Below are 18271 nucleotides of genomic sequence, written 5' to 3' on the forward strand. Positions count from 1 at the left end.
AGTAAACCGACGAATAGATAAAAGGTTTTTAATTACGTTAGGTGTGTGAAGAACATTTTTAATTACGCCATTGTCAGCATACCAAGTTTGATCAGGTGGGTGGAGGGTCATTGTGTGGAACACTTGCTCAAGATCCGTAGGTGTGTAGCTTGCCTCCGAGGAGCTGTAGGCCTGTTGAGGTTGAGGTCGACTGCCAAGGATATCGTCCATTAGGAGGAGGGTTAGAGGAGCCATCAGGTTGAGTCGGGTACGGGCTTGGTGGGTAATCCCACGGGGAGTAGTTAGGAAAAGCCCATGGAGGCGGTGTGTACCAAGGTTTATAGGGACGAGAACCTGACTCGTATGGTGACGGAAGAGAGCTGTTGTTTAATCCACGTCCTTGTCCGTTCGGGGATTGTCAACAGCCACAAACACCTCGCCCTCGACCACGCCCTATAGAGTTGACGTATTCTGATTGTTGTTGGTTGTAGCGACTATTGTCATTGGTTTTTGGCTGTGTGTTTGGTGTTGATACTGTTAGGGCGGTGGCAGAGGCACCCGAAGTGGGAGACGCAGCAGTAGCAGCTGCTTGATGTGCTTTCCGGGCTTCTTCCATGATTAATTTTGAACGGACATCATAGAAATTAGGTAGGTGCGTAGTTTGTTGGATGAGCATGGCCACACTTTCATAGTTTTCATTGAGACCAGCAAGCAGTTCTAAAACAAGGCACTGGTTTGCAACTGGATTACCCACATTGGCAAGTTGGTCCGCCAACATTTTCATGGCTTGTCAATAAGAAGAGATGTTGGGGTGGTGATCGAGGCGAGTGGTAACAAACTTGCTGTCAAGGTAAACAACGTTGGTACTTTGATTATCTTGAAAAATATTTTCAAGGGCGGTCCAGGATTGCAGGGCAGTGGTGTTAGGTTTAAGAATAGTATGAAGAAGGTCATCCGAGATGGTGTTATATATCCACTGAAGACAAAAAGCATCAAGACGAGACCATGATTCCAATTCAGAGGCATCCTTGGTCTTATCGGCTTTAGTTGCTGTGGAAGCAGGTGAGGAAGGAGGTTTTGAGTTAGGGTCAATGTGGTTTCCAACCTGAAAGGCCCGACAGTGAATACGGAACAATTCTGCCCAGGAGGTGTATTGGCCACTCTCCATCTCTAGGGTAAAGGGTATGAAATTTCTGATGTTGGTGATTATGATGGCGGGATGGGTTTTAGGATCCATTAGAATATAGAAGGTGAGTTATCGAATAGAAGGTTGAAAGAGAAAAGGTTGAAGAATCAACGCTTAATCGGAAATCAGAGATTTGGTAGCTCTGATACCATGTTAATGGTATTCAATATCTCGATCTTTTATTATGATAATCACCAAATATATATATATATATATATATATATATATATATATATATATATATATATATATATATATATATATATATATATATATATATATATATATATATATATATATAAGACCTGGCCCTCACTATTTATGGATATACATTGAATTTATAATATTTTATGTGACAAACAAACATTCCTTTATCTAAGGGATAAATATCTCATCTGATTGAAGCCCACAAACCAATCCCCCATATCCTACCATCTATTACTGATCCCTTTATTGTTCCTAATCGAGAAAAACATCAACCAAATTTGACATGTTTGGAAATCACCAATTTAATGATTTCATTCGTCAAACAGTTTACCAACATATGTGAATTGTACTAAAAATTATTACACATCTAAGCGGTTAAATCTGCTTTTACATTTGGGCACAAGAAAAAACCAAGAAATAGAGAAATAACAGAAAGAAAAAAAAGGAAAAATTAGAGAAAAACCTATTAACTTGATGCGTAAGCTTTATAAAGAATCTAAATTAGTTATGAATACATAAATATCAATAACTTAGCTTGTAAGAACCTGAAATTTAGAGAGATTTGACATGTAGTCAAATATTGACCAAAATGGGAAAAATGGTCATTTATGAGAATTTTGTAACTTTATAAAGTTGTGACTTCATGAAAATGGCCAAGATAAGTCTAAGTCACTTAGATGCGGTTAGATGACTAAGTTCAAGAGATGAAATGCATGAGAAGATGCCTTTTGGCCAAAAGGGTAAAATGGGAAATTTTATGCTTTTGGGAAAACCTTTTACCTTAATGCATTAATACCTATATTAAGTTAATGAGAAATAACTTAATAACGTTATGTCACACCCCCAAACCAGGATGGCGGAAACATTCGGGGGCGGATGACTTCATGTAGTATCATAACAGTTGAATATTTGTAAAGAAAGTACACACAACCATCATAAATATAATTTAAAAGTTACATTGTTGAATACAATACATGTCTCAAAATAATTACAATATGATGATTTAAAATGTTTTGATATCGGACGCCGTAGCGTCCCTTTTTCCAAAAGCTGAAGATTTACCCGTATTACTGAATCCCTGAGAATACAAGTAGTTTTGAAAGAGTATCAGCATAAAGCTGGCGAGTTCATAAGCATTTAGTTTTGGTGGAAAATGTTCTTTGATCCTTTTGAAAAGTGTTCTTCAAGAAAATCCCATATTTTCTTAATAAAAGCATGTTTGAAACCCATTCCTTCCATGACTTCCAGATTCATACAGAAACGTAGAATCCAAGGAGTCATGGAATGAATATGAATATCCATTAGTTCAATGTTAAACCATCCGTTTATGAAAATACCGTGTTATCCTGGGAAAATCCTATATTATCCCTAAAAGTAGGTTGTTGGTTATCCGTTCTAAAATGAAGTATACAAATATTTACCATACTTATATCGTTAAACATAGTTTTCTTTGAAAAACCCTGGTTACGCCCAGTGAGATATATTAGCCTCATAACATAAATAAAACTAATAAAAATATGGTGAACTAAATCCTGAAGGTATTATTAATATCCTCTAGTAATCAATTGGTTATTACTCTGAGGTTAGTTTACTCGATCCATTATTACGTAAGTAAATAGCTATTATCTACGTTGTGAGTTTTATAACCATACATTAACTTGATATGGCACGTATCGGGGCCATTATCCTTTATGACTTTGTCACCCGTAGACCTGCCGGTCCCACTGTAGCTAGCAGCGAGGTGCGGGATAGTCAGTCCCGTATAGATCTATACACAACAGTCATGCTCTCCCTACAAGAGATTCTGGTCATATGTGCTAGTCCTACACTCTGTTTCGGTGGTGAATGTTACCAAGGACGTGTCTCCAACTTAGACTAACAAATTTACAAGTAATAATGTTGAAAACCCTTTTTGATTTAACATAATCCTTTTATAAAATGATATATTTTACTTCATGATTCATAAGTTCATTGTCTGAGTTTTGAAAACCGTTTCTGCGAGTTGATTTCTTAACCCATTTGGTAAAAACTATTTTCCATGTTCAAAGTATATTGAAAATATAATTATCTTAAACAAAAGAATATACTTTGAGCCCAAGATTACTTGTGCTTTTGCTTGAATTCCCCCCCCCCCCCCCCCCCCCCCCGTGAAAACACGAAAACTCTGAAAAACGTAGGGGTATGAACTCACCTGATAAGTGGTGAATCGGGCAGCGTGTCGTTTCTAGGAATGATCTTTCTTGACGTAACCGCGGGTTTCTGGTGAAGAAATGAGCTTCACGCGGGCAGCACTTCGACTGGAAAGAATGTTTTTCTCTGGAGCTTCGGGGCGTCGGGACTCGCATCGTGCTTTAGGGGTGTTACCGGGGCTTCGGGGTCGTCTCGGGGTGCTAAACGTAGAGTAAAAGTGAGAGAGAGGAGAGAATTGAGCAGGTAAAACCGAAACCCTCGGTTTCTATTTATAGGGTGAATTTTTGGGACTCACGTCATGAGCATGGGATGGCTCACGTCGTGAGTTTGGCCCGTAGACGCGACGACTGGTGATTTAGCTCTAGCACATATCAGTCATAGACTCACGTCGTGAGTCTTCGGATAAGGTAGGTGTGCGTTTCCCGAACTTCAGAAATTCATATCTCTCGCATACGAGCTCCGATTTCGACGTTCTTTATATCCACGCGTAGGTGAGATTGTGCTCTACAACTTTCGTTTAGATTCCTTCGGCTAATTTTTATTCTAATTTTTACTATATTATTTTTAGTAGGCCGGGACAGGAAAACTCCGTTATAAACTCATAACTTCTTCATCCGACGTCCGTTTTCATCTGTCTTTTTACCGTTGAACTACTATAACCGAGATCTTCGATTCTCGTTTAGATTGTTTCGGCTAGAAATCCCTCGATCTCATATTCGAACTTTGGGCTGCATACTGCTAAGCTGAAACTTAGAAAAATCATAACTTCCTCATATGAAGTCAGATTTGGACGTTCTTTTTATGTATGTTTACGGTTTAACATAATCTATGACTTTAGTTTAGATACCTAAGGCTAAAGATTATTTTATTGAAATTTCACTTTTTACACTTGACAACGTTTCACCGGTTTCGTCGTGAATCTTTGATTAGTCATAACTTCTTCGTTATAAGTCGGATTTGCGTGTTCTTTATATTTCTGTAATCCTTGACACAATATCTATCATTTTATGCAACCCAATTGAGAGTTTTGAACATTTCATTTTTGACACTATATTTATTATATCAAAATAGATTACCATACTTGACTTTAGGTCATTATATTGACTTGAAATATCGGGTTGTCACACGTTATAGAGCGTATCTCTACCTTCGCATGTATATAAGGATCATAGAAAGCGGGTTTAAGATGAAGAAGACATGCATTTTAGAAGATTGATAGAAAATGTCCCCAAGCTAGAATGAAATTAGCTAAGGAACTGTCGTCAAGCAGTTACAACGACACGGTGGTGTAAGTACGTTGCCATTAACCATAGAGTCTTTAGGTGACCATGAGAAGGTGAGTTACATCACTATCTCTACATTAGATTATGTATACATGTTATATTATATTATATTATATTATATTATATTATATTATATAATATATATATATATATACATATATATATGTTTGAAACATGTATTAGAGCATGTATGTATATTCAGAATATGTATGATGTTATACATTTAAAATCATGTATCTAAGCATGTATGTGTAACTAGAGTATATATATATATATATATATATATATATATATATATATATATATATATATATGTATATATAAGGAGATGTTTAGGGTATTATGAGTAATACCTGCAATATGTAGATGATAAAAAAATAGGATTATATGTATCATAATCCTATGTATGCAAGTGTATGTATGGCTAGATGAGAAGGGTATTTGTTAAATACGTAAGATATGGAATATGATTATATGTATTATAATCATATGAAAGAGTATGTATGTATGTATGTGTAAATGTTAATGGTATTGTGAAGAATACCTAAGAGATGTTAGATGAAGGTAGAGATTAGGTACTTAATAAATTAAGTACTAGATGAGTAGTAGGAGATCTCTTAATGAGATAAAGAGATAGAATGTATATGAGATAGATATTATGTAAAGAGTCACACAAAAGAGATGGAGATGATTCCTTCGAGAATGAGATAGAGGTTCCTTCGAGAATGAGATATGATTCCTTCAGGAATAAGAGTATGATTCTTGCAGGAATAAGATGGTGTAGTTAGAGAAGATACATGAAAGGTCCAATGAGTAGAATAAAGCAAGATAGTTATTTTAAGAACTTATATGTAATCTGTGAAGGATTAAGAGTAAGGAATCCATGAGTAATTCAAGAGAGGAAAAATGATTTAGGATCCATGACGGATTATAAGAGAGGGAGTAAGTCTGCCTGAATGTACCGAATAGTCTTAGTGGGATGTTGTTTCCCTTAGAAGATAAATGTGATTATAGTATGAAATGGGATCGTTGGGTCTAGTTGAGAACAAAGAGATGAAGTGTGAATGGAGTATGAGATAGGCATGCTAAGAGTAAGATATGTGTGACGAGTAGAGTAAGAATATGAGAAAAGCATGCATAGAGTATGAGATGAACATATAGAGTATGGGACACGATAGGAGTAAGGGACAAGAAAAGAGATGTAGAAAGAAGAGTATGAGAGAGATAAAGAAAAAGAAGATAGAGTATGTATGAAGTATGAGATGAGCCTAAGAAGAGGATAAGAAAGAGTACAAGATGAGGATAAAAGAGAAGAGAAGAAGAGAATAAGATAATGTACGAGATAAATGAGATGTCAAAGAATAAGAAAAGAGTAGAAGAGATAGATGACAGAGAGAGAATAGAAATGTATGCTATGAGAAGAAGAGATTAGATTGCAAAGCATGAGAAGGAAGAGAAAAAGAAAATTAGATTATATGAAGAAAGAAATAGTTAAAAGAAGAGTAGAGTAACATGAAAATAGATTAGAATATAACTCAGCAGACCTATGGTCTGATGTATTAGATGTTTTTCATGTTTTGCAAGTTCAGGTGTTAGTCGATGTATGAGAGGAAGTATGTCACAAGGACTTAGATTAGGAATAGTTTTTCTCTTTGTATTTTTCCTTTTTGCTTAAGTTTATATGTATGATTTTATTATAAACAAATTTTAACCCTGGGATGTAAAGTGTTTAATTTTTATAAAATTTTTCATTTTTTTAGTAAACTATGATATATCCCTTAGATGTATGTGTAGAAAGTTCGAGTCGTTACATAACCCCTTTTTATATGAAAAAAAGAATTTAAACCATGTCTAATTGTGTAATAGAGGAAAAGATAAAAACTAACATGAAAATAAGGATAGTTTTCAGAAACAAATTTGGATAGTCCAATATTCTCTCCCTTAATTTGAATTTATGATGTTCTTTACTCCTAAATTATCACACTTTTATTAAAACTTGACATTTCCTAATTACTTTGTAAGTATATCTTCACACTTCTCTTGAGTACTCACATGCTTGAATATGACATCACCTTTCTTGAAAAATTCCTATATAAAATGAATTCGTGTGTCAACATGTTTGCTTCAACTGCGAAACACCTGGTTCTTCATTAACTCAAGTGCATAGTTGTTATCCACATAGAGAACTATTAGACTAAGGTAGTGTTTCTTTTTTGTCTGCACATCTGCGTGGCCTCTTCTGTCTGCGCCGCGCAGACCACGCGCAAACGATAGCTTTCAGAGACTGTTTGTTTTTTTGAAGACTGCAGACCTAAAAATGTCTGCACGCCCTCTTCTTGGCGCAGATGTGGACCAGAGTCTTCTAACATCTTCAGACATCTTCTAGCCTAAAAAAACATATATATCTTTACTTCTTTTGAAGTTTTTTTTTAATTTATATTTTTTCCAACTTTATTAATGATAAACAATTTGAAAAAAAAAATTACAAAACTTAAAAAAAAAAACGTTCGACGATACAAACATGATATTTTTGACAAATTTATAAATAAATATTTATTACAATAATAGTAGTAGATGTTGTTTATATAAATATGAAAAAAAAATCATAATATATTCTTATATTTTTTTGCCAAATTTTGTAAAACATTATTTAATACAATATCGTCAAATTCTCGAGAAAAAATATTTATGGTACGTTTTTAATGGATTTAATTGAAAAAATCAAAGTTTATTTCCATCCATTTATGTATCAAATTCTTTGATCACTAATTATAATGTTTAGTTATAACTTTGCAACCAAAGTTGTTGGTTTTTATCAAATATATACGTTAATTCATACCATTTTTATTTTTATTTTTTATACAATAATACATAAAAGTTGACTAGATTCGTTAATTATTTATAACAAAGTCATAAAAATATTAAAAAATCACTTTGAAGTTTAAAAAAAATCAATTTATTTAGATTTCAGTTTATTTTAGTATCCCGCAGATGTTAAAAAAACAAACAATCTTCTTTTTTTCAGACTGCAGACGTTTGGTTCACCTCTTCTACTGAAGAGGTCTACAGATGATGTCCGCAGACTGCAGACATTTTACCTCAGAAAAAACAAACAGCACGTAAGTTGTTTTACTGTTGGAACATTAAGCATTCTTTGGATGCAGGTCCTTTGGTAAGTTGCGGTCCTTGCTGTCATGAATTTAGCTTCACAGGAAGACAAGGCAAAAAAATTTTGCTTCTACGTTCCCCATGTTACCAGATACTCATTGATATAGATTACCATTTCGATCATACTATGCCTATTATTGATATCCATTGAAAGATCTGATGAGTTAAGAATCTAAATGAAATTGAAATGTGGAATTAATATTTATGAACAATGATTCAAATATAACAATTTTCTCTCTGATTGATTCAAAAAAGATTATAAGAAGATATGGCTCAGATAATGATGGATGCCATTTTATGCATTTTTTAGGGTAGTTTTTATTAGCATTTATCATCATATTTTGTATATTTTCATTTCATTAGTTTAAATAATGTTCAACTCATGTTATTCGTTAGAATTCTCGTACTGCTAGCGTTTTTATGTTATTTTCAGATAATTCGAGTGGTGCAATACTTTGGGAGCAGCTTTGGGTGCGTGTCATGGATCATTGGAGTTAATTGGAGCTTGGAACTCATTGAGGATGTTGAAGAATGCTTGGATAATGTTTTGGTCAAGAAATATTCGATCTAATTGATCATACGAAGATAGATTGCTACACTCTAAAGCCAAAAGGATGTTGCTGACAACTTTAACCCCGTGTCAGTATTTTTACCATATCTCTTTACTCGTAACTCCGATTGACGACATTCAAAATGTTCCGAAAACTAGACAATTTTTTTGACAAATTTTGTGTTTATGAAAAAAATCAGAAAATGCAAAAATTCGATTGGATTTTCCAAAATTCGATCATGATCTCCAAAAATTTGATCGAATAAACACTTTGCTATTCAGAAAGTCTGAAAATCAGAAAAATGAAAAATTCAACCAGAACTCAAAAAATTCGATCGTGTGATCCAAAAATTCGATCAAATTTTTAGGTTTCTTGCTCCGAAAGATTTTGGCTCATATATATAGGATGTCTCTCTGATCAGATTGAAGGTTGGACTATTCCTAAAGCTCCAGACAATGAAAAAGACATTTTCTGAGGCAATTTCTCTCTGATTTCAGCGATTTCGAAAGACTTGAAAGCTGAAGATCATCTCCTACATTTAGTAAGCAAGATTAATCAGTTAGTTTATATTTTTATTAATTTTAATTCGTTTTTAGCCATGTCTGGCTAAAACCCTAGCTTTCAGTTTTGCATTAGACTAGTACTTTTCATGTGATAAGTTATCAGATCAGATTTTCATTTTGTGTTTCTATCAAGATTTTTCAGTTTTGAACTTAATGAACGTTTGATTTTTAATTCTTGTTAGTCTGATTACCTAGCTAGGGTTTTATCATTTCAGTTAATCAGTTAATAGAATCCGTACTTGTTCTTGTCACTGGTAATAATTATCAAGTATCAGATTGGTTATGTGTTGGGATTTAACTCTGATATAAACTGTAAAAATCATATCTTTATGCTCCCGGGCTTGTGAGAAGTATTGGGTATTGCTGGGAATTTTACACAAATCATAAAGCTACTTTTCTGATTTAATTAAGAGCTTGTTTAATTGAACAGTAAAAAGTTAGGGTTAATTCAAAGAACCTATTTTGGTTAACTAATTAAGGTAAAAGAGATTATACTAGAGCTTTTTAGTTTTTCTCAGTACTAGCTTAGATAGAATGCATTCTAAATAACCAGATCTGAGTTGATTGCATAATTAGGAAAGTCGCAGCAGAACTATAATCATTTTTATTATTGAGTTTTATTTAATTTATTTTCACTGCAATTTTTAATTTTTAGTTTAATTGAAAAGCCCCCTGTTATAATTTTTGTTTAGTTGATTACATTGTGCCTGAACACAAAAAGACATTGACCGTTAGGCTGTGTCCCTGAGGATTCAACCCTGCTTCCATGTGCTATATTATTAGTGCAACCAACAGTGAAATATTATTTACTTAATACGCTCGTGACAACGTGTTAACAAATTGGCGTTGTTGCCAGGGAAACGGTGCTTTCGAATAGTTTTATGCCCATAATTTTTTGTTCAGGTACACCTCTAGCTTTTTATCCAAAAATTTAGAGAACTGCAAGGAAACTGAAGAAAGAAGCAGCTAAGAGAAAACAATCAACTGATTTTTTTGTTTATCATCTTTAGTACCTATAGAAATCATCACACCACAAGGCACTCCCTTGTGAAACGAACGAGATCCGTTTTTTTTCCGAAAGTATCCCCATCATCACTTTTAAACAACCCTTATAAAACTTACTTCCCAGGACGCTCAGTTAAATCTGAAACTATAGACTCTTCAAAAACCAAATCTGAAGAATCAGCCATGAGTGGAGACGAAGCAGAAAAGACTCTCAGAGAGTGAGCCATTCAAGAAGTCAATTAGCAGCCCTTCTGCATCACATTTCTAGAAGCTCAAAATTTTGAGCTTAAATCTGGTCTGATACACATTCTCCTTACATTTTGAGGTTTAGAAAACGAAGACCCACATAAATACCTTCAGTAATTTCATGTGGTTTGTTCAGGAATGAAGCCGCATGCGATAACTGAAGATCAGATAAAATTAAGGGCATTCCCCATTTCAGTTCAAGACTCAACGAGAGCGTGGTTGTACGAGCTCCTATCAGGTTCCATTACCACTTGGACAGAACTCACAAATTTTTTTAGAGAAATATTTTCCAGAGACACGAGTTTCGAGTCTCAAAAGAGAAATCCTTAGTATCAAACAAGGAAAAAGAGAAGCTCTACACACTTACTGGGAGATATTTAAAAAGCTTCTGGTTTAATGTCCACAACATGGGATCAACGATTACCAACTCTACAACTGTTTCTATGAAGGTCTGACACTGATGGAGAGGCGTTTAATAAATGCTTCCAGTAACAGTTCCTTAGGTGATATGACACCAACATAAATCTAGGAGCTGATCGAGAAGCTGACGATAAAGTCAAAGCATTCCAGAAATGAAGACGAGTGGTATCCGGATTAGCCAAGGGGTGTCAAAGAAATCAGCAATGCGCATCTGGAGTCTCAGATATCTGAACTGAAAAAAGTTGTTCTGCTCTTAGCAAAGGAAAAAATAGCTGCAAAGAAACCATGTGGAATCAACTTGAAGACGAAACATCCAACATATAAGTGTTAGTTACTTCAAGAGGATACAACTGCAGTAAAAGATATCAGAGCCTATCAAAACAATTATCATAGTAATTTTCAGCAGAAACAACAATATCAAATGCCACCCGGATTCCATCAGCAACGAAATTATCAGCAACCGAATTTTCAGCCCAACTTTAAGAATCTGAATCAGCAAACTTATCAGCAACAAAGTTTTCAGAATCAAAACTCGCATAAGCAACCCAGTAGCTCTAGTCTGGCCTTAGAAGATATTGTGAAGAGTCTTGCCATGAGCACCCAACCATTCCAGAACGAAACTAGAGCTAGTATTAAGAATCTAGAACATCATGTGTCTCAACTTGCCACTTCTATGGGTCGTCTGGAATCTCTAGGAAAGTTACCGGGGCATACTGAAAACAATACAAAGCACAATGTGAGTGCTATTTCCTTGAGAAATGGGAAGAGTTATGAAGACCCAAGGAAAGCGGAACCATAAAAAGAAGCTGAGAAAGAATATGAAGAAGTTCTTGCTAAAAAAGGAGTTGAAAAGATGGAAGAAAAAGAGACTCCAAGACCAGTCAAGCAAAATCTAAAAGAGTACAAACATGTGCCACCATTCCCATCATGACAGATAAATACAAAGCGCGAAAGAGAGGATGAAAATATTATGAATTTTTTCGTAAGGTTGAGATAAATTTTCCACTTTTAGATGTTATCAAACCCATCCCTCGTTATGCCAAGTTTCTGAAAGATTTATGCATTTAAAAAAAACTAAAATTTAATGAAATTATCAAAGCTGGTGAAAATATTTCTGTCATTTTGCAAAACGGTTTTCCCCCCATAGTGCAAGGATCTGGGGATTTTATTGATTCCTTGTAAATTGGGTGATCTAAAATTTTCAAATTCCATGCTTGACTTAGGTGCTTCAGTCAATGTCCTTCCATTTTCAGCCAGGACAATTATCCAGTTGGCTGACCACTCGACAGTACACCCAAAAGGTGTATTGGAGGATGTTCTTGTCTATGTGGATAATCTGATCTTTCCCGCTGATTTTTTTATTCTGGACATGGGTAATTTGGACATTTCAGATACAAACTCTATCATTCCGGGAAGGCCATTTATGAAAACCGCAAAAATAAAAATAAATGTTTTTAATGGCACGATTTCAATGGAGTTTGATAAGGAAGTGGTTAATTTTAAAATTAATGATGATAATTTTCCTTCTGATAACATTTCTGTTAGTTATCTGGGTTCCAGCAGTCCTTTATCTGAGGGCTGTTGTGAGTTTTCTAATGTCTCTATGCAAAGAATATTTGTAGACATGAATTTATCAGACATACCAGAAGAAATGGAAAAAGGGAAATCTTTAGGAAAAAGAAATAAAATCAACTACTGAAAACAAGCTATCTGAAGCATCAGAGAATGAGCTGACAAGAAATAAGTTTGGGGAGGTGAAGGAGAAGCCGATTTCTGCTAAGTAAAAATCAGAGATGAATTTGGAAAGAAAAATGGTTTTGGAAAAAGAAAAGGAGGGAGAGGAAAAATCAAATTCGAATCTGAAAAGAAAAAAATCTTAGGAGAAGAATGAGAAGATTTTTGGAAATAAGAAGCTCAGAAAATGAAAGAAGTTCGAAAATCATCTGAAAAACTTATCTGAAGACAATCTGGAGCCTTTCCAATTTGCTGAACAAGTTCCAGATCCACCAATCTTACCTTAGGGATCTGGAGTGACAAGGAAGAGAGTTGAGCTTCAGAGAAGCCCAAACCACACCAGTTAGCAAATTTGGTTGGGCAAAGTCGAGCCAACGACTTTAAAATGGGAAGCTTTCCGAGAGGCAATCCGATGAGTAGTTTTTAGTTTTTATGCTTTCAATAAACAGATGGTTGCAGTTCTAAGCAAGCTTGGCGAAATCAGAGGATCTTCACAGCTGTTGAAATTCATATTTTTCGCCAACATTATCGTCAAAATGAGATTTCTGCAAACTTATCAGGTACAATCTTTCCTAGCTGCACCCTTTTGTTTTATGTGTTTTATTGAGCTGTTCATTCCTTTCTGAACATTGAGGACAATACATCATTTTAAGCTTGGGGAGGGGGTTACTGAAAATTTGCATTTTTGTTAAAAATTTTAACTTTTCAGTTTTTTTTACGTTATTTTTTTTCAAATTTTATTTTCTACATTTTATTTTCCGCATTGCATTTGCATATAAATTTTTTTTAAAAATTCCGAAAAATATTTTCCTTTTTATTTTATTTTTTTGCATTCAAACAAGAAAAAGAAAACCAAAAAGATTTTATTTCTAGTTATTTTTATTTTTTCTTAAAAAAATTAAAATTTAAAATAAAAATTTTACATGAGATGACGATATTATTTACATTCGATAACTCGGTTAAGATGAAGTGTGATAGAAACCGAAAATAATAATCTTATTATAATCAATTTTAAAGAATTATCTCTTCAAGTGCTTTAAATATTTTCGAAATATGAACCAACATAAGAGTCGAGTAATTTTTACAATAAAGTGTGGGATGAAAAAACGAATAGTGTTTTATAAATAATTTACTTAAATGCCTTAAAAGGAACCTAGATCGAATAACCTATTTCTTTCCTTGAAGTATTGAACCCTATAATATTTACACCTTTTGAGGTTATGAGGGAACTCTTGTCTAACGCCCGCAGATTCGAGCTAGTCAATTTAGAGACAATGAACGTTAAAAACGACTTTTTTATAGAAGATTATTTAGAATAAAAAATCTTAACCAAGTTATAGTATATGTCACAAGGGTTCCGTACATATAAATAACGCTGAAATCCGAGTTATAACGAATAAGTTATGACCCGTCGAAGTTTTACGGCTAAACCGGCATGGCACCGCGTAATGTAAAAAGTGAATCTTTGATAAACAACTTTTTAGCCTTAGCGATCTAAATGAAAGTCGTAGTATATGTTAAATCAAAATCGTGCATATAGAGAACGTCCAAATCTGACTTCGTATGAGAAATTTATGATTTTTCTAAGATTTAGCATACTAGTGCACAGACTGGAATTCGAATTTTAGATCGATTGATTTTTAGCCGACACAATCTAAACGAGAATTGAAGACCTCGTTAATAAGAACTCAACGATATAAAGACAGATGAAAACGGACGTCGGATGACAAAGTTATGAGTTTTTAACGGACTTTGCCTGTCTAAGCCTGTTAAAAATATAACTTTAAAAATAAAGTCAAAATTAGCCGACGGAGTCTAAACGAAAGTTGTAGATCCCGTTCCTACCTACACGTTGACATAAAGAAAGTCAAAAATGGAGCTAGTATGCGAAAGTTACCGAATTTAGAAGTTTATGGGTTAGAATGTGAGGGGACACGTGTACGCCCCACGCAGATGGCATTACGCCCCGCGCACTCGCATATGCGGTCCCAACCTTCTCCATGTCGCCCCATAGGAAGATCGACATTTGGCCCTCGTACGCGCAACGTAGCACCTCATACGCGCAGCGTACTGAGTACGCGTTGCATACTCCGAAGCTACGCCCAGCGTAGTCCGAGGAGTTCAACTATAAATAGATGCGAGAGCACCCTCATTTCTTCACACCTCAACTCTTCTTTCTCTCTCAATACTCCAAAACTATCCCTACCCTTCCCTAGTAGTTCACAAGTGCTAGAAGTGAGTCCCTGAGCGCCAGAAGGCTCCGAGACTAAGAGCTTTCGGCTCAGAAGTTCTGCCCCCCGCAGAGACCGATTCCTAACCAAACCCCCTTACAAGTAATTTATGCTTACCCTACTTTAAATATAGCTTATATTTAAGTTCATTATCGTTATTATGAACCTATAAACAGTTTATGTGCTAAGTATTATGAAATATAAAGTGTTATTATAATACCTTTAACTGCTCACGATACGGGGAATATGGTTTGAAGGGCCGCATAGGGTTGTTAGATTTCAGAACAGCTTAAATGCCAAAATGGTCCTGCCCTCTAGTGTTTAATGTCTGGCCCCTATATGTACATAGTAGTTGAAAAGTATTTTTTAACACTTATAAAACAATATCGCTCGTAGACCTTGAGTAAATTAGTCGCAATAAATATTAGACTAGAAACTAGCAATAATAATAATGCTAGATTTCGTCGAAGGTAAAGACGATTGTTAGAAGCAAAGAGTTGTCCGAATTTCGAGTCATCACTTTAAACAGTGAGTGCATAGTTACTTTCATCTTACACACAGATATGTATTATTAAATATAAATTACGTGCTATATGTGCATATTATCTGTGTTCTTGATATCTATGCTGGATGAACAAAATATACATGTTTTAGTTGATTTAAATTGTGTACGTATTTTATTCCTATAATTATGATCGGTAAAGATGCTTAGATGAAAGATGAGATGAATTATGAGAGATGAAAGATGATATAGATGATGAGAAGCCTTGACCCAAGCGACGACCCAGTCATTTAGCAGAGTATAGTTGACAACCACAGACTATTCTAGAAAGTCTATTGGAACGCTAGCAGGCTCGCAACCTGTAGGTGTTGTGAACGATGTGTTCACCAGATGTGCTCTAAAAACCCTTGCAGTTATGGACTTAGTGCCTCACAAATGAACATTGACAGCTATGGAATTAGTGCCTTACAAATAAACGTTGCCAACTATGGATTTAGTGCCCTATAGATAAACATTGGCAGCTATGGACTTACTGCCTAACAGATAACATCGACAGCTATGGACTTAGTGCCTGTTATATAAACCCGGGCAGTGATGGACTTCGTGCCTATTACTTAGGACAATCCTTAGGAATAAATATTGAGAAATATATGATTCTTAGGGAAGATACTTAAGAATAAAGTAGATAATGGGGATGGGTAGTTGGGATAATTGTTTGATGAAGAAACATAATAACTTTATTATTGTGGGTTGAAAACCCTATGTACTCACTAGGTTTCCCAACCTGACCCACTTAGTTTATTTGTATCACAGGTGCCGATACGAATACACATTACACTAAGAGATTAAAGGAGATGTAAATCATTAGTGTAAATGAATATAAGGTCTGTTTATGATTATGTTTCGGTATTAACGATGCCATCCCAATGTTTTAATATAAATAAAATACATATCTTCGAAAATGCTTCTATAATACTATTATCATGTTTTTCTGGGTACAAATTCTGCAATATTATTCTTCCAAAAGAATACTCTGATTTTTAAATAAGCATAAATAAAATTTTTAAAATGACCATGAATTTAGGGATGTCACAGTTGGTATCAGAGCATTAGTTTAAGCGAACTAGGAATTTGAAGGAAATTTCTAAACTTAAAATTAGAATGCTAAGCGATGATCGTGAGGAGTGTGTCTAATATATTTTAGGTAGTACACCTGAATAGACACAAGCACTAGCTCATTTAAGGAAGATGCCAAAATCGCTTTTATGGGCTAAATGATTTGTGATGCTTTATGAGGCTATCGTTTGATCGGATCTATGGTCTGTTGCCGACCGAATTTGGAAACTTTATGTGTTTAGATTTCTAAACATTCAATTACAGTATTAGAACTGTGTAACATCCCAAAATTCAAGGCCAAAATTTTTATTTTTAAATACGTTATAATAAAGCCAACAGTATAAGAAACATCCATAATAACATATCATGTCAAAACCAATACGTCAATAATCAAAGCATGTCATCATAAAACAATATCAGAGTATAATCCCAAAGATCTCATGTGCGGAAAACATAGTGTGATGCGCTGCGATCGCCGACTCCTTTCCTTTGAAAACGAAGTACCTGAAACCAAAACTGAAAGCCGTAAGCACGAAGCTTAGTGAGTTCCCCCATCATACCACATACCATACAACATACATAATGCCGGGCAATTCCGGGGTGCCCGGCCTACCCTGCCAGGCAATTCTAGGGGGCCCGACCAACCCTGACAGGCAATTCTGGGGGTGCCCGATCTACCCATGTCAAGCAGTTATGGGGTGCTTGACCTACCCATGTCAAGCAATTATGGGGTGATTGACCTACCCTCCAGTTTATCTCAACTGTCTACGAGGACTATTTCACCTCCTCCTACTACAACACAATAGCATAGCATAACATACTGTTAGGCATATCTGGGGTGCCCGACCTACCCTTCGGTCCTAACGACCGTAATACGGGGACTATTCCCCCTACTGCTACTATCACATAACATCATATCAGGCTATCACATAAAACAAATCAGGTAGTAGTGACCCTAGATAATTATCACAAAGACAATCATCTAACATACAACTCCTACTAGTGGGCCGACATTGTGGCCGTAGACCCACCACTACTGGAAGGTAACTCACCTCACACTGCTGAAGTCCCGCAGACCTAACCCCAGCTGCTGGATGACAGGTTCCCGAACTGTCAACATCAAAATAACACCCAATTAATAATTGGGTTCCAATACATAACCATAAGTCCATGCTTGGGGGTAAAAGACTACTTTACCCCTAACTTGGCTTGATTCAAGCCCAACGCCCAAAACAAAGGCCCAAAAGCCCAACTATGGCTCAAGGCCCAACATATGGCCCAATTTTCCAAATTGGGTCGAAACCTTACATGGTTTTATTCTAAGGCCAAACTACTTAGTCTAGTCCAAACATTTGTCATTTTCTAATGGCCCAATATCTCATAATCATAAAGGCCCAATTATGGCCCATCTATGGCCCAATTTTCCAAATTACGCCCAAACCCTCACATGGGCCTTACCCTAAAGCCCATTAAATTATTATAGTCCATATGATTGTTCTTGGATGGCCCATCAATATCCCAATCACCAAAGCCCAATAGAAAGGCCCAACTCAAAGCCCAAGTGAAATTAGGGTTTTCACATAAAATGAAAATTAGGGTTAAGTGTTTCTCACTTAACCTATTAAGGACTTAATCCATTAAGTCTATCAATCTATTGGGTCAATCATGTAGTATGCTCAAGTATGATTAATAATTCAATTGCAATGGACCAAACGTGGGTCCCGATAAGTCCAAGGCCCATATCTCCAAAATTAGGGTTTTCTAAACCCTAATTAGGGTTTCCAACCAAATCATAACCCAATAGGCCCAAAAGTTAAGTCCTTAGATCCATTAGTGTTATTTAGGCCCATTAGGGTTTATTAGGCGCATTAGGGTTTTAGTCCCTCTGTC

The 18271-nt window shown here is 35.3% G+C and overlaps 1 protein-coding gene across 1 annotated transcript; it reads right to left on the reverse strand.

Annotated features, from left to right (window-relative positions):
• Positions 1 to 397: 397 nt before the first annotated feature.
• LOC145112207 (uncharacterized) lies at positions 398 to 763 on the reverse strand. Its single transcript, XM_079048403.1, has one exon. The coding sequence runs from the start codon at positions 761 to 763 to the stop codon at positions 398 to 400; it is 366 nt and encodes a 121-aa protein (XP_078904529.1).
• Positions 764 to 18271: the final 17508 nt, after the last annotated feature.

The sequence above is a fragment of the Lactuca virosa genome, chromosome 5 (assembly GCF_052849685.1).
Source record: "Lactuca virosa cultivar CGN04683 chromosome 5, Lactuca_virosa_CGN04683_v6, whole genome shotgun sequence".
Lineage (NCBI taxonomy): Eukaryota > Viridiplantae > Streptophyta > Magnoliopsida > Asterales > Asteraceae > Lactuca > Lactuca virosa.

Bases quoted from the DNA above. Each gene is read 5' to 3' on its own strand.
- LOC145112207 (XM_079048403.1), bottom strand. From the start codon at position 763: ATGAAAATGTTGGCGGACCAACTTGCCAATGTGGGTAATCCAGTTGCA.